This window comes from Larimichthys crocea, unplaced genomic scaffold (genome assembly GCF_000972845.2).
Source record: "Larimichthys crocea isolate SSNF unplaced genomic scaffold, L_crocea_2.0 scaffold271, whole genome shotgun sequence".
Lineage (NCBI taxonomy): Eukaryota > Metazoa > Chordata > Actinopteri > Sciaenidae > Larimichthys > Larimichthys crocea.
In genome coordinates this window covers 323739-350664 of record NW_020853581.1, presented here as the reverse complement: position 1 = coordinate 350664, position 26926 = coordinate 323739, and the positions used below count along the sequence as shown (strand labels likewise).

The 26926-nt window shown below is 38.1% G+C and overlaps 2 protein-coding genes across 6 annotated transcripts in view; one reads left to right on the top strand and one right to left on the bottom strand.

Annotated features, from left to right (window-relative positions):
* pik3ap1 (phosphoinositide-3-kinase adaptor protein 1) overlaps window positions 1-9324 on the bottom strand; it is a 33494-nt gene extending 24170 nt beyond the window's left edge. For 2 of the 4 annotated variants that reach the window (XM_027276014.1, XM_010734548.3), the window contains exons 1-3: window positions 9165-9324; window positions 5622-5693; window positions 5405-5506 (exon numbers count right to left, since the gene is read on the bottom strand). Coding sequence is in view for 1 of the 4 variants with exons in the window: in XM_027276015.1 (XP_027131816.1) it covers window positions 5405-5434 (30 nt within the window). In the remaining 3 variants the exon portion in view is untranslated. The remainder of the gene's footprint in view (window positions 1-5404; window positions 5507-5621; window positions 5694-9164) is intronic. The other 2 variants (XM_027276013.1, XM_027276015.1) reach the window with 1 other exon arrangement.
* Window positions 9325-9434: 110 nt separating this feature from the next.
* Window positions 9435-25901, top strand: fam204a (family with sequence similarity 204 member A). Of its 2 annotated transcripts, none has more exons than XM_010734545.3 (7): window positions 9435-9812; window positions 9955-10039; window positions 10229-10259; window positions 10742-10847; window positions 12407-12496; window positions 25201-25310; window positions 25515-25901. In XM_010734545.3, the coding sequence occupies exons 1-7, from the start codon at window positions 9576-9578 to the stop codon at window positions 25564-25566; spliced, it is 711 nt and encodes a 236-aa protein (XP_010732847.3). In that variant the 5' UTR covers window positions 9435-9575; the 3' UTR covers window positions 25567-25901. The 2 variants fall into 2 exon arrangements, with proteins under 2 accessions (XP_010732847.3, XP_010732848.3); XM_010734546.3 differs by having other exon boundaries at window positions 9436-9812; window positions 10745-10847.
* The last annotated feature ends 1025 nt before the right edge of the window (window positions 25902-26926 follow it).

Below are 26926 nucleotides of genomic sequence, written 5' to 3'. Positions count from 1 at the left end.
GAAGAAAAAAACTCTGAACTTGTACAACAAGCTGACTTACACAAACGAGAAACAAATGAAACAGCTTTGTCACATCTCGTATCAATTGCACAATAAAAATATTACAGCTAAAAACAATGTCTTCCGATTAATCAATTCATAAACAAAGTCAGTAACGAATAAACAGTTTTTCAGCCACAGCAGCATAAACTGTTACTTTCTATTGAGAGTTTCCATTGATGGTATGATCTAATGTGTATTTGACTGTTTTATGTCAAACTTGTTATTTTTATTTGTATTTATGGCTTAATCTATCTTACTGACTTCATGGCAGAACATGACACTTATAAAGTTAAAGCACAAACTATCTATTAAGTAAAAAAGCAAACCCCAAATAATGACATATTATCAACCCTGTGTGTTCTATAAAGTGACATATTCAGAAAGAGAAGTTTTTCAGGTATAAATCATAACACAGTGTTGTTGCTGTGTCTACTTGTTTCCCTTTTTTTATGTCCATTTGAGGTGCCATGCAATTATCATTATAAATTCAGTGTCAAAAAGCTGTGAAAAACACTTCAGTACCTGAGAGCACAGAATTTTAATTGACATGCTGAAATTTTATGCATGATTCTATGTCTGGGCTAATTCTATGCCAGAAAGTGTTGACTTTTGCTGGTTTTACATCTGCCATAATGATTACCAAGAGCTTTGCTGCATCGTAGAGACAGACAGATTGCTGCTAAGTGTTCCTCTACCTGGTTTTGACATCTTGGTGCTGCATGCCAGAACATTTTTTTTAATCTGTGGGGAAGACTCACTATGTCTCAGCAAGAAGCAAAACAAACAACTGTTCTTCACCACACACAGTAGGTCTCATTTATTAACAAGAATTAAAACCACCCAGTCAAAGATGTGAATTATGTACGTTTACTGAATACTAGATACTTAAACCTGAGCATCATAACCTCTAATAAGACATAGTATGGTTGTTCAGCTATTAATTCTTTGCTTTTAATTTATGCTTTAACTTGGCTGCTTATTCCCTCGTCCTCTGCTTTTGCATTCAGTATTTGATATGGTTCAATTTACTGCACTGTGTAACTTATGAAATTTCCCAGAAAACTGATTCTCCATTGGGAGAGGATTAGAGAAGATGTGCAGGTGAGTTATGGTGGATATGAGAGCACTTATCACTGACTACAACAACTTAATGTTTAATTGTACTAAAGAAACAACAAAAACACTGTGAAAGTAACTACATCAGTCTCAGAAGCTTGTTTTTAAATCAGGTCCATTCACTGAACAGTAACTACCAACATCAACAGATCCTTTGGGTTTACTTTACTTAAAAGGTCCAGTGTATGTGATTTAGAGGCTCTATGTGCAGAATATGGCAGAAATTAAATATAATATGTATAACTATGTTTTCATCAACAAATAATCACCTGAAAATAGGAATTTCATTTTTATTATTTTCTTAGAATGAGCGAGTCCACCATGTTGAACTGACTGTTATTACAATAACACTAGCTCTAGATAGGGCTTTTCACATAGTTTCTCCTACACGTTTGGAAAGGGGTGGGTGGGGGGTGAGGTAAGGGGTATTCAGTTGGTTGCAATCTGCAACCTCGCTGCTAGATGATGCTAAATCCTACACACTGGAGCTTTAATGGATCAATTAATTTAGTCTGACCCATGAATGGTGCATCTTTTGACATATCTATACACTGATATCATATCCTTCCCTCACAGTAAAAGTATAATGATTTTATTATTTATATAATTGTCCCTTTGCTCACTAACTGTAATGCAAACAAAAAGTTTTTAGAAGTAATTAGAACAAGTTAGAGATGATTTGTCATCTCCTGTGGTAAGGATTTCCAAAGATTAAATCTCTCTTAACCCACTCCACAAACACAAACAGTGATAAGGCCAAAATCAGATTTTGGTATCTACAGCCCACAGTTTGCATCCCTATCCATAGGAAAGCTGCTTAGCCTTGGCAGCTAGCACATTACGTGAATTACTCCAGAGTGCAAGAAACCTCTGAACTGGGCTGTTAGGAGCATTAATGAATAAATAGGGAGAAACAAATGCAAATGATTTGTAGCTGTAATTACTGAAGGCCTCAAGATCCGACAGTATAAGTAGCCTTTTCATCATTAAAAGCGCAGTTGATCACATGCTATTGCTGGTGGGAGTTTACTCAGCTTCAAAATATTCAACATTCATTCTCCCTCTATTCAGATCTATGGCTAAATCCCAGGTGAGTGACAGGTGCCAGCTACAGGGCTGTTAGGAGAGAGCGTTTGTTGATATAACCGTGTTTTCCTCTCTTTGAGCGACTGATCTGCAAAGGTACACATAAAGGCCCTCCTTCAGCAATGTACACAGAGCACTTCGAAAGGAGTACATAAAAATGTCCCCCCCCCCCAATATCCCCACACATCCCCCTCCCTGCAACATTAAACAGTGTGGAGGGGGTGCAGTGGGAGGCATGTGGGGGAGGCTGGGGGACTCAAACAAACGCTGGAGAGTGGCAAGTTTGCATTTGCCCATACCAACAAGCTCCTATCTCATTAACAAACCGCTGAAATAAAAGAGTGCTTTTTTGGCTCACAGCTATAAAAAAAAATTATCATAGTGATGATGTTCCTCAGCCGTCAACAGAGCTGTGATAACGTTGTTTGATGATGACTTTCCCATGAATGTTAAGCAGCCGCCGCGGCAGAGGAAAGGAGCTTATCAGCGTCTAATGCCCATCTCTAATTCCTGCCCTTCTTGAACTAGCCATTTTCTAACAGCGTTAACTGTCAAATTTACATCCCGTCTTAATGCCACTAAAGAGTACGGGGGATGAAGAGTAAATGACAGCAGTGTAATGAGGAAGGCAAGGCATTCCTTCTCCCACTTTCTCTCCCCCTTTCTTTCTCTAAGGAGTAGGAGATTTCAACAATATGGGGGCTTTTTTTTCTTCTCCTCCTGTGCCATGATGCCATGATGGAGAGCTTACCTGTGAACTTACTGTAGGTGCACATGAGCTTAATTAGCAGTGGGCTCTTATGTGAAGGAGGGAAAATAGATTTTTATAAATACACGCCATACAAAAAATTCTGACAATGAGCATCATGAAATCAGCAGTCGGTTTGGAGACTAAAAAGGTAAAAGGGATCAACATAAATGGAGGCCAAGAGGGTGTATTCAAAGCACAACATAACTAACAACTGACAACAACAACTGTTTGATGTTTTCTTTTAAAGAGGGGCGGCTTTTCAGAAAACATTCCTTTTTGTGCATTCCTTCATCAATAAGACATTACAATTACACATTATTATTGTGATTTTTTTTTGCTGCGCTTTAGTTTGCCTGATTAGTAAAGCTTACTGGCTTTAGTAAACGATAGACATCCTGTTCCCAATCTCTTCGACCAAACCTCTTTTACATTTGTATTATTAGTCCGTGCTACCTAGTGCACGTAATAAAGGAAAACAATGAATTACATCAGGATTTTGATTCAGTACGACTGAGCATTTCTTATCAGGGAACTCAGCGCTTTAATTTCCTGGTTTTAAATTGGCATTTTGTCCATTAAGTCAATTAAAAATGCTGAACTATTGCAGGAGACAATCACTTCTGACATTCAAATAAAATAATGGGAAAATTGCCACAGTTTTTATTTAATTATTTATCATTATTAATATTATTATTGTTATAAAAGAATCCTGCAATCCCAAACACTCCTATCCGGAGGTAACAAGAGAAATCTCTTCATATATACTACATATACCGCATATATAGTATAAAAACAGATTATATTCTTGATGCTTTCAAATCAAGCTTTGAATCGGTCATAAGTAGGCCATTGTATCTATTTTCTTCTCATTACTGTGTGATTCATAATTTCTACAATGAATTGATTAGGCTTGATTAGGCTTCCCAGACAATGTACTTGGCTCTTTCCTGAAGGAAACCTTTGTATTTATGCATACTTCTGCTCCCTTTATGCAAATGAGACAAGTTGAAAGTTTTCTAATGTCTGCATGTAATTTAACATGGCATTTAAGCCTCCTACCCTAGATGCTATCATCATAATTAATTCATCAGGTAATATTTCCCATTATTTCAAGGCATTATTTTATGTCAGGCAAAGTAATGAATAGCTACAAGGGTATGCGCACTATTTAGCTACAAAATACTAAAATGTCTGCAGTGTGAGTTTGATGGGACTGCTGGAAATTCTAAAACAAATTATACAATCAGGCCTGGAATTCAACAAAATGTGGACCGAGTGGTTGCGTTAAGCCAGATGTGATTTGTGCATAGTTTTAGTTGGACTGGTGAAAGACTGGTGAAAAGGTTTTGAGTCAATCATTGGGCGTAATTCATATTCAATATTCAATCTTCCTTCTGACACAGGAACACTGGAATAAAGATAAACAGAAGAAAGGTTTTACCTTCCTTCTGTGCTGTTATAATCAACCATGCAAGTGAACCCATGAATATGTAGTCCATTTCATCTGAGGGGTCGGACTCTGGTAGGGCAGGCCAGCTGAGATTAGATCTGAGCTCATCTGATTGGGCCATATAAAGATTGAGACTGAGCTAATTTCATGCCGATCTGGTTGCCTCCTGTGAAACTATCCAAAAGGCAAGAGGCTATAATGATTTGGAAAGGAAGAGACAACAGATAAATGGGGAAATGAAGTTGAAGGGCCTTCTTACCTTTGAGAAGAAATATTTCAATTTAAATGTATCACTTTATCGGGGTAAAGTCCTCCAGCTTCGCAGCTCTGAGATTACACCAATTAAACATCAAATATGGTGAACTAACTGCAAATGAGCAAATGCCTTATGTGCTCCTGTTTCAGACACATTCAGTTAGAACCACAATTAGCTAAATCTGCTGCGTTATACATTTAACACAGCTTCACACGGACCATAAACACATCTGCCGCGCTGACATTATTGGTCAACAATTCCAAAACTGTGACTTGATTCATGGTTTTCTTATATTTATTCAAATAAGAATATTCATTTTCTGCAGTGTTAGAGCAAATACTGTGTTCTGTATCACAGCCCTGTACATACTGTAGACAATTTGTTGTCCGGCTCCTACCTGCATATAATAGGTATGTTTATGTTTGCTTATATTTGTATAGCTGTGTTTGCTCCAGTAAATGAATCTCTTTACTGTTGTGATTTTTAAGTGAGTAAATTCATCCTTTGGGATCAGATACTAACTTTACTGTTATTTTCACATTTCACAGTCATAAATTATTAAAAAGTGGAACAATAACTCAATCATGAAAATAATCATCGAATGCTTTGACCCTGCACTGAGGCTATATATTTCTGCTATTTCAAAGGTGAAATAATATATCAATATTAAACTCTGACGTTCATATTTCAGCTCAAAGATCACCTGACTCAGTCTGGGTAAACCAGGAAACATCCAGAGGACACAGCACTGGTTTGTCTCCAGCTCTTCTCTCTTCCTCTGCAGTTTGCTGCAGCTGAGCTCTGCCTGTGGGCACAACAGATTTGACACAAGAGTGCTGATGAATCTCATCAGTTTAATGTGTTTATGCTCGCTAAGCCCTAAAAGCTTATTGCTGTTCAATGGAGTGCTACAAAGTTACCTAATTTCCCCCCTGGTTGTCTCTCAGCATGCTGGCAACATAGACTCCCAATAACACGATGTACTCTGCAACCTGTGGAAGACAGAAGGCACGCTGTGTCTCAATGATTTGTGTTATCGGGCAGAGAATAGACCTTGACAGAAATACAGTGAGTGCAGATATTACTGTTTTTTCCACCTTAAATTCAGCCCATGACTGTCTCTCTCCCTCCACATTGATCCCTTTTTACAGCCTTTTCACAGTAAGTGCTTTAGTCTTATCTTCACTGCCCCCACCTCGCCTGTCTCATATTCTAACCAATGAGGCTGGCTGCCTATATGACAGCTAACACCCAGTATTAATTAAAATGTCATGCCTCCAAATCAATATTGTAAAACAGTTCAAACACAACTCATTGCCACTGCTGTGATAAGTGCTTCTGGGTGACAGGTAAGTCTAAAGAAAGAGATGCAGGAGAATGGTATGACGGAATAATCCAGAGAGAACATGTAACATTAAAATGTATGACCCCCCTATGTGTTACTTCATCACTCACAATTGCAAATTATCCACACTGTCATGAAGTGCACTGCGCTAAACTGACAGATCCATAAGTCAGCAGCAACAGGCCAGGAGGCTCGACGCGAGAACTCTTTAGCTTCAGATGTCTGACTGCAGTGCGTTAAAAGAGACTAATACACACTCATTTGGGAAGGAGGCTGTCAGGGGGGTGGGGGGGGGATTTATCAGTGCTGCTAAAATAGCTGCTATCCATCTGATTAAGTTGATGTTAAGTCCGCTCTGTTAGGACAAAAATACAAAAAAGGGAAGCAGGTTATTAGCATTATTTCCAGTGGACCCGTGTGACACAAGGTGTCGGCTTTAGCCATGAAAAGTTTTCATGAATAAAGTCAATAAAAACGGAGAACTACTGTCGTTTTTCTGCAATATTCCAACCATTATGAGTGACGAATAGGGTTGATTCAAAACTTTGTGAGGCTCTACGTGTTCACACATACTCATTGAAAGACATTGTTCAAAAGCAATGCTCGGGATATGGATAGAATGTGACAAATTCTGTCAGAGTAAATATGGTTTAATAAATGAATTAGCTTCATAAATAATGGCTGTAATGACATTTTAGGGGACAATAAGCCTAAGCGTTGTCAGGAAATAGTTGATGTATGAGTTTCATGCCTCAGCGGTTCCTCAAAATGAATAGGCTTGGGAAGATAGCAGGGGCCTGCAACCAGCCTATTTCCTCGAATTATCTACTTGTTGTCAATTTGCACAGTGGAATTACACATGCAAATTGAACTGCCTGCACAAACACCACTTGGAGATGATAAAAACAAATTAACAAAGGCTATAGAAGGAGGATTTATTTCACTGGCTAACCCAGGTCAGGCAATACATGTATTTTACAATTGTGTGTACCCAATTTTGGTGTAATTATATCAGCAAATTATTCTTTGTAATCTTATTATTTTTCCCCAACCTTCTCCTTACACACATAATTAACTTCTTTCATGAAAAAAAAAAATCTGCTTGCCTCTGCATCGGAGTAACACAGCTTAATCTGATTTAAGGTTCATTTCTCGTCACCTTTTTGCAGCTGGAATCCAGAGGAAGGTGAGAGGTCAACAGTTTAGTGACACTGTTTAGTGTAAGGAGCAGACAAATCTACATAGCAGAAGTCACAATGTTAAAATATATACAATCACCTCTTAACATCATCCCTCATATTGGAGAGGAAATTAAGAGTCCCCGGACCTCCGCGTTTGCTATTAGATATCTCATTTACTTTGTACACACAGTGCTAATCTGCACTAATGAATTCTGCCACACCAAGCCAGATCGAGATGACTTAAAATTATTACCACTTCCACAGATATGCCTTTCCTCATTTGAGGCTCAATTTGGCTGGCTCGCAAAAACAGTCTGTCACAGTAAGATACTAATAATTAGGGTTTTAAGATGATTAGTTTATCTCTGTGCTCTTACAGTCCTGCCTCTTATCCACCATGGCCAAAACTTAATAAGAGGCTCTAAGTTTTAAACAGCCAACTCCAAATTACCAAGAAATGACGGAAATAATGAACTGGAGCACATGCCAGGGAGAGAGACACAGAGAGAGGGAGAGACGCACACAGAGAAGGGTGGTGGGAAAGACATTAATTCAAGTGTGAAATAGAACACAAAGTCTCATAATCAATAAGGAAATGATTCAGACCTGTAATGCCAAAATTGTTTAGCATTAACAGGACTTTGTGACTCTCATTTACCTTCAGACGCTGGCGTGCTCATCAACTTGTCACACAAGTAATTAAAGTCATGATAATGCTGAGTGAGTGATACAAGTTAATGGTTGCATATTTCAGAGGATGAGATAGAGATTTTACATGTTTGAGATGACATTCAATATAGCAAAAATCAGCACAGTTTAATATACGCTGCGTTTTGCAAAGCTGAAGCTGAAGCTAAATCTCTCATCTTAGGGTAGAGGAAGGTCAAGGAGGAGCAGCATAATATATATATATCTATATATAATCTATATATATATATATACACACACATATATACACATATACATATATTTGCATCTAGTCTAACTCATGGTCTTCTTTTTTAATGACTGATTGGCTGTTTCTGATTTTAGGACTGCATGTTATTTTCATTATGATTACAAAATGTCAAAAAAATTGTGAAATTTCGCAGAGTCCAAAAATGACAAATATCTCACCCGGCCAACAATCCAAAACCCAAGAGATTCCATCTGAAATGATTTTCTGTTTATTTATTTTTTATTACCAATGAAGGCTGAAATGCTGACATTTGAGACGCTGGAAGAATTTTTGATGTTTTCACTTGATAAATTGAACCAAATAATTACTCAGTTGTTGTCCATTACTTTTCTGTTTATGGATTAATCGTGTTATTGGGCAGCTGTTTCAGCATTATCTGTTTTAAATCAGGACTTTGTCAGTTTAGATTGTATTTTATTGAGGCAAAGTTTATGTGTGTGTGTGGCTGCTTAACATTTGAGAAGGTTGAAGTGTTGTTTTGGCATTGCTGCCATACTATCAGTATGGAACCAGTATAAGTCGACATAACTCCCAGTCAGCACTTTGCAGCACTGCTGGTTTTCTCTTCAAGAAACTTCTTTCCCTTCAGTGTCCAAAATACCCGAGCCTGGCTATTGACCTTTTCATATACATTGGTGTTATAGGTCTCTCATTATTCTACATTTATATGGCACACAAAATGGAGGCTATAATTTATGTAGATTATTGGCTTTGCAATAAGATGCAACCAAAAGAAAGCCTAATGTGAATGAGTGTGAAAGAGCAATTTAAGGGTAGATGTGCCTGTGCCAGTGCCAGGGGCTATACAAGATTTGCATGCTAATCATTCTAATAATAATGTAATGCCCAAAGCACTTTGAGCAAATTGCGAACCATTGGTCATAGAAGGAAGCTTATCTCGCCGAGAACATGACACAAATATAGGTTAACATTTGAATGAGTCCTGGTAATTCACGGACCTGTCAGTAGCCTGACTCACCTCAATTAGAAATGCTGCACAACAGCTCGCCCTTCACTCTACTTCGTTGCTACGACTGCTCAAACTCAAAAAAGAAACTTAAAGTTGTTCCACGCGCCTGCTTTTAGTCCAAACTCCAACTTAAACACTAAGACGTCAAACGTTGTCCCCACTAAGACAGCCAATGAGAGCGCTTGTCTCATCCTCGTGCTCGGCTGCTCACCCTTTTTGTGAGTACAGTTCCGATTGGCTCATGTGCTCAACGGGGCCTAGCTCTTAGCCAATCGGTGCTTTCTTACTGCAAACGTCACTGTGTTTACCCGGAAATGAGAGCCTTGCTAAATAACTGCTGTCAACATTTCTAATTTACCGTTTTTTTAGCGCAATTAAATATTAAATTACCACAATCTGACTGTATGCTCTTGACTGAGAATGTACAGCGGACTCTTGCCCAAAGGTTTAACCGAAGACGACCTCAGTCCAGATGACGAGGAGGAGGATGTTGCCGTGGAGAAGAGGAGGGAGGGTGACAGCTCTGCAGGAAAGTTGAGCTGTGCCGGGGAAAACACGGACTCAGTGGTGGAGGCACAGGCGACTCACTCTGCCAGTGATGCAGACAGTGATTCACCGACATGCAGCATGCCCGGTATATCCCAGGAAATGTGGCAAGTATGTGGATCTGGCATGCAGTGAGCTAAGATCAGCATTCATCCTGTGAGATAACTCTTCATGTTGAATCCCCAGTCCTGCTTAAACTTGAACTGAACATGTGTGTATCATAACATAATGTGTGTGTGTGTGTGTATTCCAGAAATTCCAGGATTTACGGAAGAAGAATGACGAAATGAAAATTATAAAGGTCCCCAGAAAAAGAAAAAGAAGACGGCACAAAAAAGGTGTCACTGATTTATACAAGGACAGTCTAATGCTTGATACTGTATGTTGGTCTTGATGTATTTTGCGTGGTCCAGTGGCACAAAATACTAACTCTTACTTCATGTTTGTTTGATCACACCTGTTACGTGAAGACGTCTTTTTCTGTGCTCCTACTGACCTTTAATTTTGTCTCTTATGTCAACCAACAGGAACAGAAAGTGACAAACCTACAAACACAAGGTACCAAACCAGGGAAATTAGTTTAAACAACAAAAGATTCATATAAATCTTCTCATGCAACTGTGTCAAAGTGTGTACCCCTTAAAATATAAAGCTTGTGAATGCAGCCGACTTTAAAGCTTAATGTCAGACCCTCACATCAACTGGATTTCTAATCGCACTGTCAATGCAATATCAAAAGCAGACATGATGTCAGCTGTTACAGATTGCCTAAGACAAAGTTACAATTTTTGTTCTTTATACATTAAGAAAAACATCCCAGAGTGTACTTTAGAAAATGGCATGTCATCATATGTAATGTGTAGTAAACATAACAGAGTTATGGTTCTAATAATCAACCAGTGCGGCAGCATAGCTGTACTGATACATCCTCTTCTCAATATAGGTGAAAAGAGTCCAGGTATCGGATGGACAGTGACAGTTTGCCTTATCACAGTGCTGGTCTACATGTGATGAACATTAACACACGTTTTCTGTGTCAGCAGAGAGCGTCAGGAGGAGCGGGAGAAGCACTGGGATGAGCTTAAGCAGTATTTTGGTGTAAATGATCGATTTCATCCCCCTGCATGTTCCAAACCCCCTCCGAAGGTAACAAAGACTCCTGCCTTCCAACTTACCTGCTGAGGTTTAATACTGTGTCAGTCGTAGCTGTTAGTAACACCTTCCCATCCTTTTGTGTTTCCATGCAACTGTATCCTCTCATTGTTTTATGTGATATGACATCTGGATTAGAGGAATCCTTATGGTAACTCAACCTGACTCCGGGATGAATATGAAGGATTATGTTTGCCTACATTTAGTGATAAGATTAGGTTGAATTGCCTTTCTTTTGCATTTGAGATTAAAGTCAAATTTACGTTTTTTTACCTCCGCAAGAAAGCTAATGAAAATCAAACTTCTGCTTGACAAAAGAAGAATGACAAAAGGGTTAGAATGCCTGATACAGCCTCTGTGATTGCAGCTCAAACATTTATAGTAATGGCTAGTAATAACTGGGCACTGCTGAGAAATTAATAATAACTTTCTTTCATTCGGATACATTTCTGCACTTAAAGATGAATGAACACATTATGCAAAGACTTGCAAATTGCCAATGAAGCAAAATATTTGCGAGCTTGATGAATATTATAGCTGACCCAGTGAATGGGAACTATTCTGATTTCAATTTGAAATCCTTTTAATGATTATTTTGGAGTATTTTGTGCTTAATTTATCTTAGAGCAGCATAAAATTGAGTTTTTGCTGATTTTAGCCTCATTTTGAATAGGCCAACTATGAAAGGATAAAGGAAATGATTAACAAGCTGAATGAAACAGAACTTGTCACATCAACATAATGAGAGGCTCCTTCATCCCTCAAATGCAGTTCCTTGTAATTAATATATCTTTTTTTCAAACTTCTGCTGAGCCTTTTGAGGAGAAAGCTGTCATAGCCAGATGTGATTAATTCATCTTCAGCATTTCTTCAGTGACCTTAAAAACACATTTCACTCCACAAAGAATGATCTCTCTGTCTGTCAGCCTGAGTTTTGTTTGTGAGATAAAATAGACGATAATTGAGGTCACAGATCAGATATCAGTGTCAGCTTCAGTTTACGTGCGGAATAATTAACTATATAAAGCTAAATTAAAACCAAGAAACCAAGCTGATTCTGTGTTTTTAAGCCTGTTCCTACCGTCCCTGTACTTTTCCTATTGAGTCAACGACCTCAAACAATACATCAGAGGAGACACATTAATAATTACAGCCCTCTACCCAGTGTATTTTTTAGCATGATGAAATTTTGGGGGCTGAAGAAATCGTGTACTCCGCTTCCTCAGATAGGCTCATCACAGCAGAACTGCCTTGCCATCAGTAACCGGGGGCTTCTCCGCACCCCCTCTGCTTAGGCCTGTAATGGAAATGTGTAATTAAAGAGTCACATTTATGTTTGGTAATCTCCTGTAGCATTTCTAAGATTTCCCCACTAATATCCAATCAAAAAGGTTTTCATTTGTGAAGGGAAATCTACATATTTGTAGTAATGGCAATCATATTAAAAATAAGGCCCTGGGGACTTTTGAAGTTACTCTTTGATTTTTTTTTCTGTCTACCCCTATTTCAGAAAAAAAAAAAATCTGAATTTTTTTTTCTTCCCTCCTCTGCAGTCCGGCCTAGAAAAGAGCATAGAGAGGGCCATAGCTGAAGGGGACATTGCAAAGGCGGAGGAGATGAGCGACAGACTCGCCACTCGAGAGGTACGTTGTGCTGATAAGAGATCTTTGGGGTGCTCCTGCTGTGACAAATCAGGCTAATGGATCCGTGGCCATTTCTGCTGCAAAGACATAGAGGAACAAAAACACACGCAGACACCCACCATTCAGTCCTGCAGCCCTTTTCCATTGAGTTAATGGAAAGCCCTCCCCTTAGTTTTGAAGTGCTGCAGTGTCTAAAGGACTTTTGGCTCTGCTTTTTAATGAAGGGTACATTGCTTTCAAGCCAACTGTTAAATCATTCTCCAGGTAAGAGTTTCATACCTTTGAAGTGTACATGTCCCTAAATGCAGTGCCTGAAGTTTTGTAACTAACCGCCTTGGCAGGCATCAAGGATCAAGTGGTTTGAAACTAATTTAGCATAAAATGTAGCCCACACACACATATAATTGTGGTTAAAAAGACATACAGCTGCGGTGTTACTTCTCCACTGGGGCAATTGACGCACTTTGAGCATCAAAGTTAAACTTCTTTGTTTCATGATGCGTGTTGCTTACAGCGTCCCATAAGCCTTTTCATCTTGTTCAGTAATAGTAGCAACACAAACATGTCTACCACTGTGGGCTCAGATTTCCTTGTCGGCCCTAGATTGCAATAGAGTTGCAAAGTAGGCGGGGCTGCTGTTTCAGGAAATAATTTCCCCGGCTCTGAATTGCCATTTCAATTTTTACTTTTAATAATATCCCACAACATAGAAACACCCATATGATGTCCCGTATAATGTACTGATCCTATATTTCCACTTTTAATTATTTAAACTTCCAAGAAGTCCTATTTTGTCTGTCAGTTGAGTATGGCATACAGCGCTAAATAATACAGTACCCATAAGCCTCTGTCACCAGTGCTATAGAGAAGAGGCACAGTCAAACAGTTGTAGCAAATTCAAAATTATCTTCTATATATCAAGAATCTAAAAGTAAACTGATTTTAAGGGGAAAATTTAACATTTTAGGAAATAAGTTTATTTGTCACAAAGTTAGATGTGATCATCAACACTAGTCTGATGTTTGTATGTTTATAATACCAAGCTGGAGCCAGTTAGCTTAGCTTAGCTCAGAACAGAGACTGGAAACATGAGGGAATAGCTGGTCTGACTGTTTATATGTCATTTGTGTAAAATGTACTTCTTGGTAGAGATCAATAACTCCCTGTGCCACTCCAAGTGCTGTGATCAGATATTTCTCACTGAAATTCACCTTAGGATTCATAGTCATCTTCTCTTCACATGTGTTTTATGTCTACAGGCTTGTACCTTTGACTGTTTATCGACACAATGTTTTGTCCTTTGTACCGATGATTAAAATATGTGTGTTTCATCCCAATCCAAACTGTTCCAATTACTAATCATGTGATATTGTCCATGAAATTGTCCTTATCCAGGACTCCTCCAAAATAGCTTCTTCCATTTCACAACTCTATGACACTGCAACAGTAAACCTTAAATAGACAGTAGATGTGTCCCCCGTAAAGATGATGTAAAAAGGAGAACAAAATGTGTGTTTGCATAAAGTTATATTTTGTTGCTATTTAAAAAAAAAAAAAATGTTTTTTGTTCTCAGTAATGTTTCCTGAAAAATCTCACTCTCTAGAATGAATACGTAGGCTAAAAAAAAAACAAGGGTCTGTGTAAAAATGAAAAAAGCAGTTGTACTATTGGCACTACATGCGTAGCCCCGGTATCTCCAGTATGTAATAGACATTAGTGTGCAGCATCAGAGCCCTTTCATATTCCCATCTTAACTGCTAGCAGAGTGGTCAAATATGGGGGAGTTAAATGAAAGCTCTTGTGAGTGGCACCTGCGCTGTACTTTCAGAAAGCCTCTTAGAGCGCTGGTGGATTGGTTTTAGCCTGAGCTGAGGTTCTCGCCTCCCTGGCACCTGCCTCACGTCTTGCCAGAACCGTGATGGGACGTGACAGCAGTCTGGCAGCCACAACTCATTGTTTAGCAGTGATAACTTCATTTCACGAGAGTCATTTGACCATTTTGAAATCCCCCAAACCTAGGTGACGTGGATTTCTTTATCGTTCACTTTGAAATACAAAGAAATGCAGTGCTGAGTATATAGAAGATGTAAATAGAAGTGGCAGCTGGAAGACAAAAAAAGTTTGAAGCATTCTGAATCAGTTAGAAAGGATTACATTATATCTTAAATGCTGCAGCCTGTAATGTAGACAGCATTAAGATCAACGTGTTTGTTTATAGCACTCCTGTTCACTTTTGACAGGAGCAGTGTGACAAACATTTAGAGGATCAATAATCCCCACTGTGGCCAGAATCAATTTCAAGGTTATAATTGAGTGGCTCATTTGGTACGGAATGGCTTAGATGTTTAATTTGTTTACGGTCATAACACCAAGACATGATTGTGGCAGGCTTTTCACTGGTAGAATAGGAACAGGTTTTTTTCCGCAAAAAATGCAAAAGCATTCCGACAGCTGTGAGGAACTAAAGAGGCCTGTTTGTCCCTCTAGGCATTGTTTTGTAAAGAAAACGCTGGTACATGTTGGATGACAATGTTTCAGCATATTTCCATCCTCAATCTAACGGATTCCCACTTATCTCCTCAAAGCAAAGAGAAATGGGAGAAAGATAGAGAGCTTGCTGTCAGAATCCCCCTTTTTATAAAACAGAAATGTTTGTTTCTGCTGTTTTGAGCTCCCTCAAATCAATTAATGATTTCCGTTTGCTCTACTTTCTTCTTTTAATCTGAACATTAAAACAGTTTGGTAAAAACCTGTTTTGAAGGCTCCTTACATATTCTGAGATATGTATTCTTTCATCTTGTCAAACTTCTGAGACGCGCTGCACACACACTGCAGGTTGAGGTTTTTTATTCTCATTACAGTTTTTAAATATTTCCCAAGGCGGTAAGTCTTTGTTTTAGATGAATTCATGAAGACATGCTCTGTTTTTAACTGAAAGTATTAGCGCCCACGGAGTTGGAGTAAAGAAATCACATCCCCTTTTTAGCTAACAAAATATTATTTATGTCTACATTGCTTAGACAAAGCTCCCTAATGTATTCCTTTTAAACTGTGCGGATAAGGTTTCTTTTCTCATAAAGATGTCTGTTGATCCTTCTCAGCACATTTTAGATTTCTTTTCACAAGACTTAGAAGATGCAGAATAAAATAAAAGCTTCTGTAAAGCTTCCTCTAAAGTAGTGCTAGTAATTCAGTTGATTAAAAGGTGCAAGTCCTCCAATTAAGAAGACTGGGTCTCCGTCCTTTGATTACTGCACATTATTTTACACTGCGGTAAGTTGCATATTGGATAATTAATTCAGTAATTAGCATAACATGGAGTGACTGACACATATAGTATAAACGGCTTAGAGGCTGTCAGGAGGCTTGATAGCATCCACCAGCTCATATTTGACAGATTGATTTCGCAGCTATTCCTGGTAAATGAGCCAGTGCAAAAAGCGGATAACTCATCAGTGCTACAAAGCACGGTGGGGCTTCCCATGTCATCTAAAGTGTAGTGTGAAAATTTGTAATGTACTGGTTCTAGTTAGCTTGGTTTTATTCTGTTATAAACATCACATGCATACAACACAAGGACATCTATATGGTATCCAGGTACCTCCTGTCATCTGCTAACCTGTTCCAAATATCAGGAAAGAATCATATCTATATATTTTGGCTCAGTGTTGACCATTGCCATTATAGTAAGTATAGTAACTTTATACAGTATACCAGTCTCTAGTATGCTCAGACCCCTGTAAACAGTCTGGTGCCAGGCCATTTAAGCATTTATACACATGACTTGCTGTTAAATAGAACTCTATTGCTCAATCTCACCCACGTCTGACAGACACATTTTGAACTAACAAAAGCAAATTGTCAACATACAGAAAACTTGCACAATAAAGTACAAATGTAATGTCATTTACATATGTTAGGAAGAGTAAGGGTCCTAAGATTGGTCTATGTGGAACTCCTTACATAACTGCTCTCAGATCTGATAAGCTCTACATACTGAATAAGAATACTTACAGTCTGTATTATTTAAACCAACAAACCACCCAGTTTTATAAAATACATTGATTTACTCTTTTTGAAGGTCAATTTGAACCATCATTTTCTGAAACCACATTGGTACTGTCAATAAAATTTTGTACATAGTATTTTGCAAGAGAATTTGTATTTGCATTTTTTTTTCATTCAGTACTGTACCCTAAATGACTGCTGACTCCTACTGTACAGTACTGTCTTTGTTATACTAATCCACCTTCTCATTGTAGTATTTCATATATTATCATCCTTACAACAAATAATTACTCCCTCGTTCTTTCTTCCTTTGTGAAACAGAGCCACTGAGGTCTTTTGAAATAGTCAGGAGCTGTACTTTTATATATAGTAAGTGGGTATATTTCACCACAAAAGACTGTCACGCCATGTTAGAGCTTACAGTTTTCCCCATAGCACTCATCACAGCTATTAGAGTGGCATTACCACTTCAAAACAGAAACTCTCTTAGGTCGTCACAATAGGGGGTGTTAACTCCATTTTAAGACTTTCAGGAGCTAAAGAATATGAAACATAAAAAGTAGTTGTATGGCTACTGGCCCGTCCTAAAAAGCCAGGAAGGAAGCAGAACTGATAGATTTACTGTTACAAAAACACAACTTTATAACTTTATTCATACTGGATCATACTTCATAGAGAACACAACTTCCTGGTGGTCCAGTGTTAACTATATGACACACCTTGTTGATGCCACATTTGCACAATGAAAATTAATATATAGGAAGTTTAAAACAGAAATCTTAATTTATGTCACTTAAATGATAAAAGAATGCGTACATTTAATATTATTTTGATGCATTTAATTCCATATTAGATTATTTATTGAGTTATTTATTTCTTGATATATTTATTCTTGATTTTGCCAGTAGTTGCCCTCCATTTATTTATTTATTTTTGCCATTCTCTGCAGAAAAAAATGGTAAATAAATAAGTATATTATGGTACAACATAACACTGCATACTACGGTTACTGGTCTTTAGAGCCTGCGTAGTGTTGGATTGTTAACTGATTGCCTGAATCCCTCTGGGTCAACAAAAGTTGTGTCACCCTAACCTAACCTAATTTTTCACCAGTGGCTTCCTGTACCCTGTTTTGTGTGTGATTAACCCAGTCAGTCTAAATTGCGTCTAAAGTGCTTCCTCCTAATAGTTGGACCACTAATATAGAATAATTATCCATATGAATATGTATTAACTAAAGCCATTTATGACTTCTATAGCGTTTGAACCTGCGGATGGTTATAATATCCCCATTATGTCCCAGCTCGTATTTCAATAGAAGCAACTGCTGAAAGGAAAAGCCCCACTGTCCTTGAAATCTACCCTTTGGAAAGCCTCGCTTAAATGCTGTGAAACAAAGGTGGCAAAGCATTTTGTCGGAGGAGACATGGTGGCTTAGTTGAAACAAAGAGCTGAACTAAGAGTGTTTCATGATATTCATGTTATTTAACACCTTTTTTTCTTCTCACCACCTTCTCGCTGCCATGCCCCGTGTTTGTAATCAAAAAATTAATGAGTAGCTTTTGTGGAAAGTGAGCTTTATCAGATTCTGACTTTCCCCGCCCCACATCAGAGTCGGAAGCTGACTCCGTCTACCCTGCTAACCCCCCCAGGCCACCTTGCACAGAGTTTAGGGAAACTCTGTTCTTTGTTCATTTTTCCTTCAGCATAAGCAATTTATCACTGAATGAACTTTTATTGTATCTCTGGATGACTCACATTAAATTTTCGCCCATTAATTTTGAAATGGATTTTGAAATGGGTACTAAGCTTTTATCAAATGCCTGGGAATCTCATTTGGATTATTGTATTTCATTAATTACTTGATAGACAAAGCATACTTTTCAATGTAGATTTGTGTGCTGTTTAATTAATTAGCATGTTTTCTCTTTTAATTAAAGCCATTTTTTTTAAATTAAAGCCCACAGCAAAACACATATATAATTTGTTTGTAATTAGGCCTTAATTGGTGGTAGTGGAAGCTTAGCACCCTCGGTTTCTTTTTTCATGATTGCCATTTTATTGCCAGTCACTCATTAATTAAACTGTTTTTTCTAATTAGCTTATAAAACTGTTGATGGCATATTATTGTAAGTGTGAGTTCAAAGCTTGCTAATAAGCCTACCCTACTCACGAGAGGCAAGATAATGAAATGTGCACAAAGCAGGCGAACTTTCAGAGATTTTTTTTTTGTCTACTCCCTAAAGATGACATGTCATGTGTATCTAGCATCAGATTACTAGAAGAGAAAATGGAGGCATGGCTGTTCTACTGTTTCTTCCCTGGAGTGGCGTTCTTTTTGCTTGCCATGTAATTCTGTTTGTCAAAGTCGAGGCAAGATTACAAAAACGCTGAGGCTGCCCCATAAAAGACTGACTGAGAGAAACAGTGTGGGAATATAGCACATCTTTATGAAAATAATGCCATATTGTGATTACTTGTGCTTCCACATTATACATCGTTTGGTTTTGCTGTTGATGAATTTAATATTGGAGCAGTCATTGGTGAAGTATTTCAGAAATCTATTGAACTCCTAAGCAGAGCTGCAACTGTTCATGGAGCGATCAATAAGCAGATTGACCGGTGTAACTGATTACATTTACTCAAGTACTGAACCTTAGTACAAATTTAAAGTGCTTTATGGTCTCATGCCTGCTGTGCAAAGCTCCAGAAAACACACAAAAAACAATACTTTTCATCTTCTATACAAACTCCCCTCGCAGCATTGCCACGCACACACGCAAAAAGCCAAATGAAAGTGTGTGGTTCAAGTGGGATGGTGTGCCGTGACTTTTCTTAATGATTCAACTAATTGTTGTCTTCCAAATTGTAAAAATATTCATTAAAAATAAAGCTATTAACTTCCACCTACACAACAAAGGGAAATCATTAAGCACCCATCTTTGGACTCGTATTACGACTTGCACTTTTTGACCTGTGAGAGATTATTTTAATAAGTTTTGGCTCATAAACTGTTGTCTGCCTGTAGATACATTTTCACTGCAAGCTTTACCACTTGATTCTGAATTATCGTTCTGATTTGATTGTTAATGTGCAGTGTAAAGCCAGCAAATTCATGAGCAGATGATCACGAGGACGGGGAGAAAAAGAGAGGTGTATCTTTAAATATGGTGTTTTGTGGAGCAATGGTTCTTTCTTCTGTGCAGAGGTGTGTTTGGATGTGGTGTCAGAGCAAACACGGAGCAGTTACAATACGACCCCTCAAGCTCCACTGACTGTCCTCCATTGCAGCCTTCCATGTTTGTATTCACCAACGACTCCCACCAGAGCAGATTGTGATAAATGTTGATTGAGAGTGACGTAAACGTCACGTGAACTCTGACATGACTTCACACTGACATTGCACAAAAAATCAGACCTGTATCTGATTTAGGACCACAGGAAAAAGAGGCCTGAATAATCTGATTCCATTTGATTTGTACTGTTAAGAAACGCATCTGAGCAAAAGAAAATTGATTTCAGCTACTTTTACCTGCAGTGCACAAATACTATTACCCATAATGCTTCAGGTATTTCTGGATGAATGCTACTATCACACCCAGCGTTTGGCAACGATGCAGTGCTCCTTCACATTCACTTGGCAAACATCCCGAATCAGAAAACTGATTACTGTGTCAGAGACACTCAGAATTTTTCTTAAATTTGACTTGATTATTTCATTTTATGCCAATTTATACTTTGACTCGTCTACAATTCAGAAAGAAATATTACATATTTTACGCCACTGCAATTATTCACAGATCTGTTACTTCACATATTAAGATTTTACATGCAAAACATATAATGATCTTATAGAATATGATGCACTTCATATTTAATAGGTATAGCTAACAGTAGTATGTTGAACAATTCATCAATTACTTGGTCAACATAAAACTATTAAACTATTACAACTATTTTGATAACTGTTAATACATTTTTCATGCAAAAAAGCCAAACATCTCATGGTTCCAGTTTTTTTTAATTGTGAGGATTTGCTTCGTCCTTGTCTTAAAATACAGTAGACTGAATGATGTCAGGGTTTGGACTGTTGGTGGGACAAACAGCATTTTAAATATTAAAAATATGTAAGTGTGTTGCAACCCTAATAAGCTGTAACTGTATATAAGTCTGCTTTTGATTCTTTAACTATATTTTGCTAATAACACTTGTATATATTTAGTGAAGTGTCTTCAATGCTGAACTTTTATTTTTATTTTAATAATCAATTAGGATTAAGATTTTCTTTAACCTTTAGGTCTTCATGTTGACACAAAGTGAGCTATCACTTCTGTTTGTTGTCTGAACTGCTCATTCATTTACATTCTTTGTGTTCGCTCCAGTCTATTACTTCACTTCTGAGGTGTTTAGAATGAACTAACTAAGTAAAACTTTGTATTCCTTCCCTTTTAATGCGATATGGGTGGTATTGATTGACCTCTTGATCCTGTGACCTTCCCACTGTTGCAGCAACACTGAGGCTTTGCAGCCAGAAACACATTTCTCTTCCCCCCCTCCTGCTCAGTTAGAAGAAATTATGCTGAAATAAAACACGAGCTGCCTAATCTGATATTCATTCCTTTCTTATATAGCCCTGCTTTCCAAAGTTGACTAAGGCCACATTATTTAGGCATTAAGGTAGTGTGATAAGGGAATTAGGCTGGTCATTAATCGTTTACACGTCAAATGCAGCAGAGCAGCTCGGGGAGGTGATTTAGCGAGGCAAAGCCATATAGCCCTTGTTAATCCACCTCTCACACGTTTTAATTGGAAGAGGCTTCCTGGATAGGAAATTTATGAATGGGTTTAAGGCCATTTCTTCCTTAAAGCCATCATTTATTTCTTATTGTTAATAGGAGCTTTAACACTTTATCCACATGGAGATGTATTTCTCTCATCTTTCATTCAGCTATTGTCTTTTTTGCACTTGCTGTTCAATTGCCACAGTTTTTTTTGTAAACCCAGCGCTGCTCCTAAAGACTTCCTAATGCTTCTTTTTTATTTATCAAACACCTCAGAGATGATGCAATAGAACAGAAGACTTGGTTTATCCTGTGTATGGCTTATACAGAAGCAATGCAGATTTTCTTCTTTCTTTCTTTTTCTTTTTTGGATTGAGGCTCCATGTTTGGGTCTCCACTTGAATCTCCATGACGACCCAAACATGAATGAACAGAAAACGGTACTATTGACTTAACCCTCCTAGTGGCCCTAAGCTGCTGCTGCTGCTGCTGCAGTGCCAGTATTGTGCATGGTGATTTTTTTTTTTTTTTTGCCCTCAAATCTTCCAAAGGTCAGAGTATTAATCCTCTGAATAAACCTTATTTTTAGCAGGGCTGGGCTCAGGCCACACAGGAGAGAAACATAGCCGTGATGGACACTTAATTGTATATTAATATGTGATGTGAGTGGGAAGAATTGCCTTTTAGGAGCCACATAAACAAAGAATACAGGAGGTTTCCTGTCTCCTGCTTTTATTCCAGCTTTGTACTTCCATTCTTTATTTTTTCAGCAGCCTCTGATGTGAAAGGATTTGGCACTAAGATGCACACAAGGGGAGGGGGAAAAAAAAAATCCTGAAAAGTGGATCAAAAAAGTAAATGAAAAATAATGTCATATTACTGAAAATATGAGAGGCTAATTTGTGCCGACTTTTTGCTAATTTTGTTCTCGCCACAGAAAGAGGAGCCGTCACCTGCTCGGCGCCACAGCGCTGACAGTGCCAGTGATCCATGAAATAAGCTGCCGCTGGCTTTGTTCAGATAAGAATGAACAAATCTGCACAATGTACTGCTCTCGGAATCTCATTTTCATACTTGCATGCAGGCTAAAAGAAATAAGCTGTTTGCAGGCTTGATTAATCAGACATTTGAGGGGTTTTTTTTGTCTCTTTGATCTGCTCTGTCTCCTAGGTAACTTGGTTGACATTAATGTTGAGCCCCAGTAAAGACAATCAGGGATTGTCGACTAAACTGATAAAAAAAAAAAGAGAGAGAGAAAAAAATTAAAGACCTTTTTAAATGTAGTAAACGCTATGTTGTGAATTTAGAAGAGGGGGGAATGAGGGGTATGGAAGTGGGTTTTAATTTTGCTTTTGGAATGTTTGGGAAGGCGTGTTTTCAAGACCTTTTTGCATTTCAAATGCAACCCCACAGGAGAGAAAGGTTAATGTAGGTAATCCTGCGGCAGGAAAATAAAATAAAAAAAGGAAAAATCTCTGTCTGTAAATCTCCAAATGAAACCATTTAGCATCATTTGATTTGCTCCCAGAATGAGCCAATGACATTTTTTCCCCCTGCAAACACAGAGAACAGGACATGTTCTCAGATTTGTCAACAATTTAATAAACGTCTTGTTTATAATCTCCGCGTGCATCGCAGACACGCATTTAGCACCTACACCACTACAACGAGGAGCTGTGAAAAGCCTAGTGTGGTTTTATCTGGCCGCAAATCTACTGCGAGTGTAAGAGCAATCATCCGTTCTAACTCTTTTTATGAGGAGAAAACATGATTTGAGGAATTTAAAACCTATAAAAACGGCAAAGAACTGGAGAACTGTCATAGTATGTACGCTCCAGGCTGTGCAGACGCTTTCACAAATCTTCCAGTGACTGTATAGATGAATGCCTTGAGGGCCCAGCCGGAGCCCAGTACTTGCAGCCAGCCGAAGCCCTTATCTTAAATCCAAGCAAAGTACCATTAATCTTTTTGAAAGACCTTTATGGCTTTTAATGTATCCCAAATTAGAACATTTTACACCCTTGGTTCCTGAAATATGGTGATAAAAAGCCTTTAGAGTTTAATTTTTCCTGCCTGCTCGCTCTGACCTGCTTAATCCCAGCATGCATTAGGAGATATTTTAGTTTCAGTCTTTCTAATAAAGTTTATCCCACTTAATTATAATTGAAACATTTTTTTCCAGCAGGTCTTTTTTTTTTTTTTCAAGTGGCACAGTGGTGGCACATTTCTTCATTACCTTAAGACTTTCTTTCCCCCTGATTGTACTCTGAATATTACAGAGAATTACCTAAAGGTTTGGTGAAATTGTTCCAAGTTGTTTATCAAAGTTTGCCTTTGCTTGAATAATAAACCTATCTCAGGAGTGACAGAGGAGGCAGGATTTTTCTCTTTGTTTCCCGTGCTTCTGTGTGACTGGGGTTATTGGGATTATTCTGCTTCACAATACATATGTCTTCCCTGGGATTTGAATGTTTGCTTCTTGCAGTCACGGTCATTCTCTTCACTTCTGATTTCAGGGACTGCCTGCAGTACTCCAAACAGAAAAGTCTCTTACACACTGGTGATGAGTGAAAAATGCCATTGCAACGTTTTTTGAGATGGAGGGGGAAAAAATGGCAAAATGCTGAACATTGCTTCTCATTGTTTATTTATTCACTTATTTCATTTGCACATTAAACAAGGAAAAAAAAAAGAAGTAATCAAAAAGAAACAATGTGCGGGAGACACTATAAGCCAGGAGCTTAAAAATATGACTTCCTCTTAAAACACCTCAAACAAAAGGCGAAATAGATTAGAATAATTTTAATAAAACAATGTTCCTGTAATTTATGGAGCTATGGGGCATTTCAGCCCCCACACAAAACACACACACAGATACACACTCATATTCACCAGTAACATTTTTGAGCACTCATACCTGTATTTATACGTTTTATGTCATCTCCTTGCCTCCATTCTTCACTCTGTTATTCAATATTTGGGTTGCAGAGCTTGTAGGGTTAACAAAAAAACAACAACACAAGAAGCGCTTCAGAAATCCAAATCTCAAACTGTTTTTATTATTTTCCTTAATTAATCACAGAAAAAGTCCAAGCTGTCAGATTTCCTGCCACAGACGTCCAAGAAAACCAGCAAACATTCATATTTGAGAAGATGGAATCAATTATTTCCCTGATCTAATGACGTAAACGGCTTATCGATTATCAACACTTCAAATGAGTAACTATTTCAGCTTTAATAAATCAATTTAATTATGACATAATCTGTACATTAAAGACAATATAACCTGGACACAGTAAAACCATTAGACGGAGGAGGAGGAAGAGTTCATCATCACTGCAGTATTATTGCAGTTGGAGAGTAAAACGAGTAACAGTTAACAAACTGAGCTTTGTCTTTGCTTTCACATATTAATATTTACACATCATACGTTGACGTGATTAAACATAAACATGTCTCCCATGTGTTGTTGTTAGTTGAAAATATGAAATGTCGTGCAAGTGTGTGCATGCAGCCTAGGAAGTCATTGTTATAATACATAAACAACGCTGAACATGTTCATCACATATGTTTGTGATATTACTCCTCAAACACCTGTTCTGTGTTTTTACATTCATATTTTCACATTGTTGTGCTGCTGCTTCATCTTGTTATGCACACATGAAGTACATATTGTATATTCTATGCAATCATCTGTTTTTATGTCTTGTAACATTTGTTAAATTCTAGTATGGTAGGACAGCATTTGTGTGTTGTTAGGCTCAGTAAGGATTTCGCTGTGTTGTGGAGGAGGGCAGCTCAGGGAAGCAGAGACACAGACGACGAGATGCCTCCCTCACACATCAGTCAGAAAGCCTTTTTCCTGCCACATTTCCAGCCTCTAATGAGCCTCTCCTCTGTCTGCCTCTAAATAGCTGGCCGTGAATATCGCTCAAGCCGCTGATTGCCGTGACTTCGTGCAACGCAAACAGGAAGAGGAAGCTTTGAGGGCAGCGCAGAAAAGGAAGAAGGAAATAACCTGGGGGTACGACCACTCTTTCTGTCCTCATGTTTATGTTTGCCATCAGAATCCGCCATGTGTGACACTCTGGGTTCAAGTACAGTTAAGATAGACCCACTGAAACCTGCATTAGCTGCACTTTGAGCGATTACTCATGCAGAGATTGAAGTTGACAGCTAAAATGTATTCATAAATGCTTCAGTAATTTACTGTTTTTCTGTGTTGCAGGTTTGAGGCTAAAAAACGATGGGAAACCAAAAGCAACATGGGCTTCATGTGACAAACACGGAGGAGACAGAGACAGACTGTGATTTAATTCTATAAAAGTTGTGTGTTTTTTTTATTTTTATGGCGGACCAATCCTGTTTCTTTTTATTCTCGTTGTATATTTTGAAGACTTCACAACAGCTGAGTATGCGGCAGGGAAAAAGTCACACAGTTGACTGAGGAAAAACCAATCCGGAGACTACAAGAGGGAGAAAAATTATAGAGCATTCAAATTAATTCCTAAGGCGCCCATTGGTGTCTGCATTGTGTTATTTTTCATTACATTTCAGTGATTTGAGAGTTTTGTCCTTTTTTTCCCCCCCTTCAAATTAAATCTGGTGTACATTACTGGATGATGCGTTTATTTATTGCTGTAAAGTGGGTTAATCATGAAGGCGCTCCTTTCTTCTTTTGAGGAAGAGAAAGGAAAGATTAGGGCCCTAATGCAATGTACAGGAGAATGTGAGATAGGATTTGGGAGTCGAAAATGAAATTTGGCTGCTGTAAACAGTTGTGAGCAGTTGTAAACTGGAAGTTGGGTGAATGTTGTGGGGAGGGGGGGGTGAGACATGAAACAGAGGCTTTGCTGTTGGCCCTCACCCATGCTGGGAGACATGCTATTGTATCTCAGCCCGAACAAGAGGCACGCGCTGTTTCTCGAAGCCTACACTCTCCGCTCATTGTGTGATGAGCTCTCCTCAGCATCCGTAAACTCGTCTAAAACCGTCGATTCCTCTTGCTTTTACTTTGATCTTTTTTTTTTTTATCTGCAGTATTTTTTTTCCCTCCGCAGCTACTCGCACTTCTGAAATGCTCATTCAGATTCCATGAAGTGTTAATTGCAAACAGCATGCGAAAAAAAGCACAAGAATGATAATTACTTTTATTCATAATGCTTGCTTATATATATATTTTTTTCCAACTGTAGAAAATGATTGCTTTGCTTCAAGGTAATGAGAATTAAAATTAGTCCACCTAAGTTGTTTGCGTTGCACGTATTTGGGCACTTTGTCCCTTGGTGAGGACGAGCTGTATTATCATAGCTTTGCTGTGTAGGCTAAATCTGTATGAGGGGAAAAAATAACTAAACATCAGAAATAAAAGTTTGCAGGCAATTATGATACAAAACACCCGAGTGGAAGAAACCCAGATATGACACGAGCACAAATATACATGTTGAATTTTGGAGCTTTTTTGGATCATTTCACATTCAAGTGAATCACATGACCGTGTGTCTGAGAAGATGTCAGTTGGTGAGAATTGATGCTAATTAAACTATTAATTATCTCTGTAATGAGACGCGAGTTAAAACTGTTAAGCACATCAAAGTACAACATGGGATTTCTTCACTTTGATGAAAATATATCTTGACT

Excerpts from the sequence above, each read along its gene's own strand:
- fam204a (XM_010734545.3), top strand. The coding sequence starts at position 9,576 with ATGTACAGCGGACTCTTGCCCAAAGGTTTAACCGAAGACGACCTCAGT. Across the intron at positions 10,260-10,741 it reads GACAAACCTACAAACACAAG|CAGAGAGCGTCAGGAGGAGC; the intron begins GTACCAAACCAG and ends TTTCTGTGTCAG. Across the intron at positions 12,497-25,200 it reads ACAGACTCGCCACTCGAGAG|CTGGCCGTGAATATCGCTCA; the intron begins GTACGTTGTGCT and ends GCCTCTAAATAG.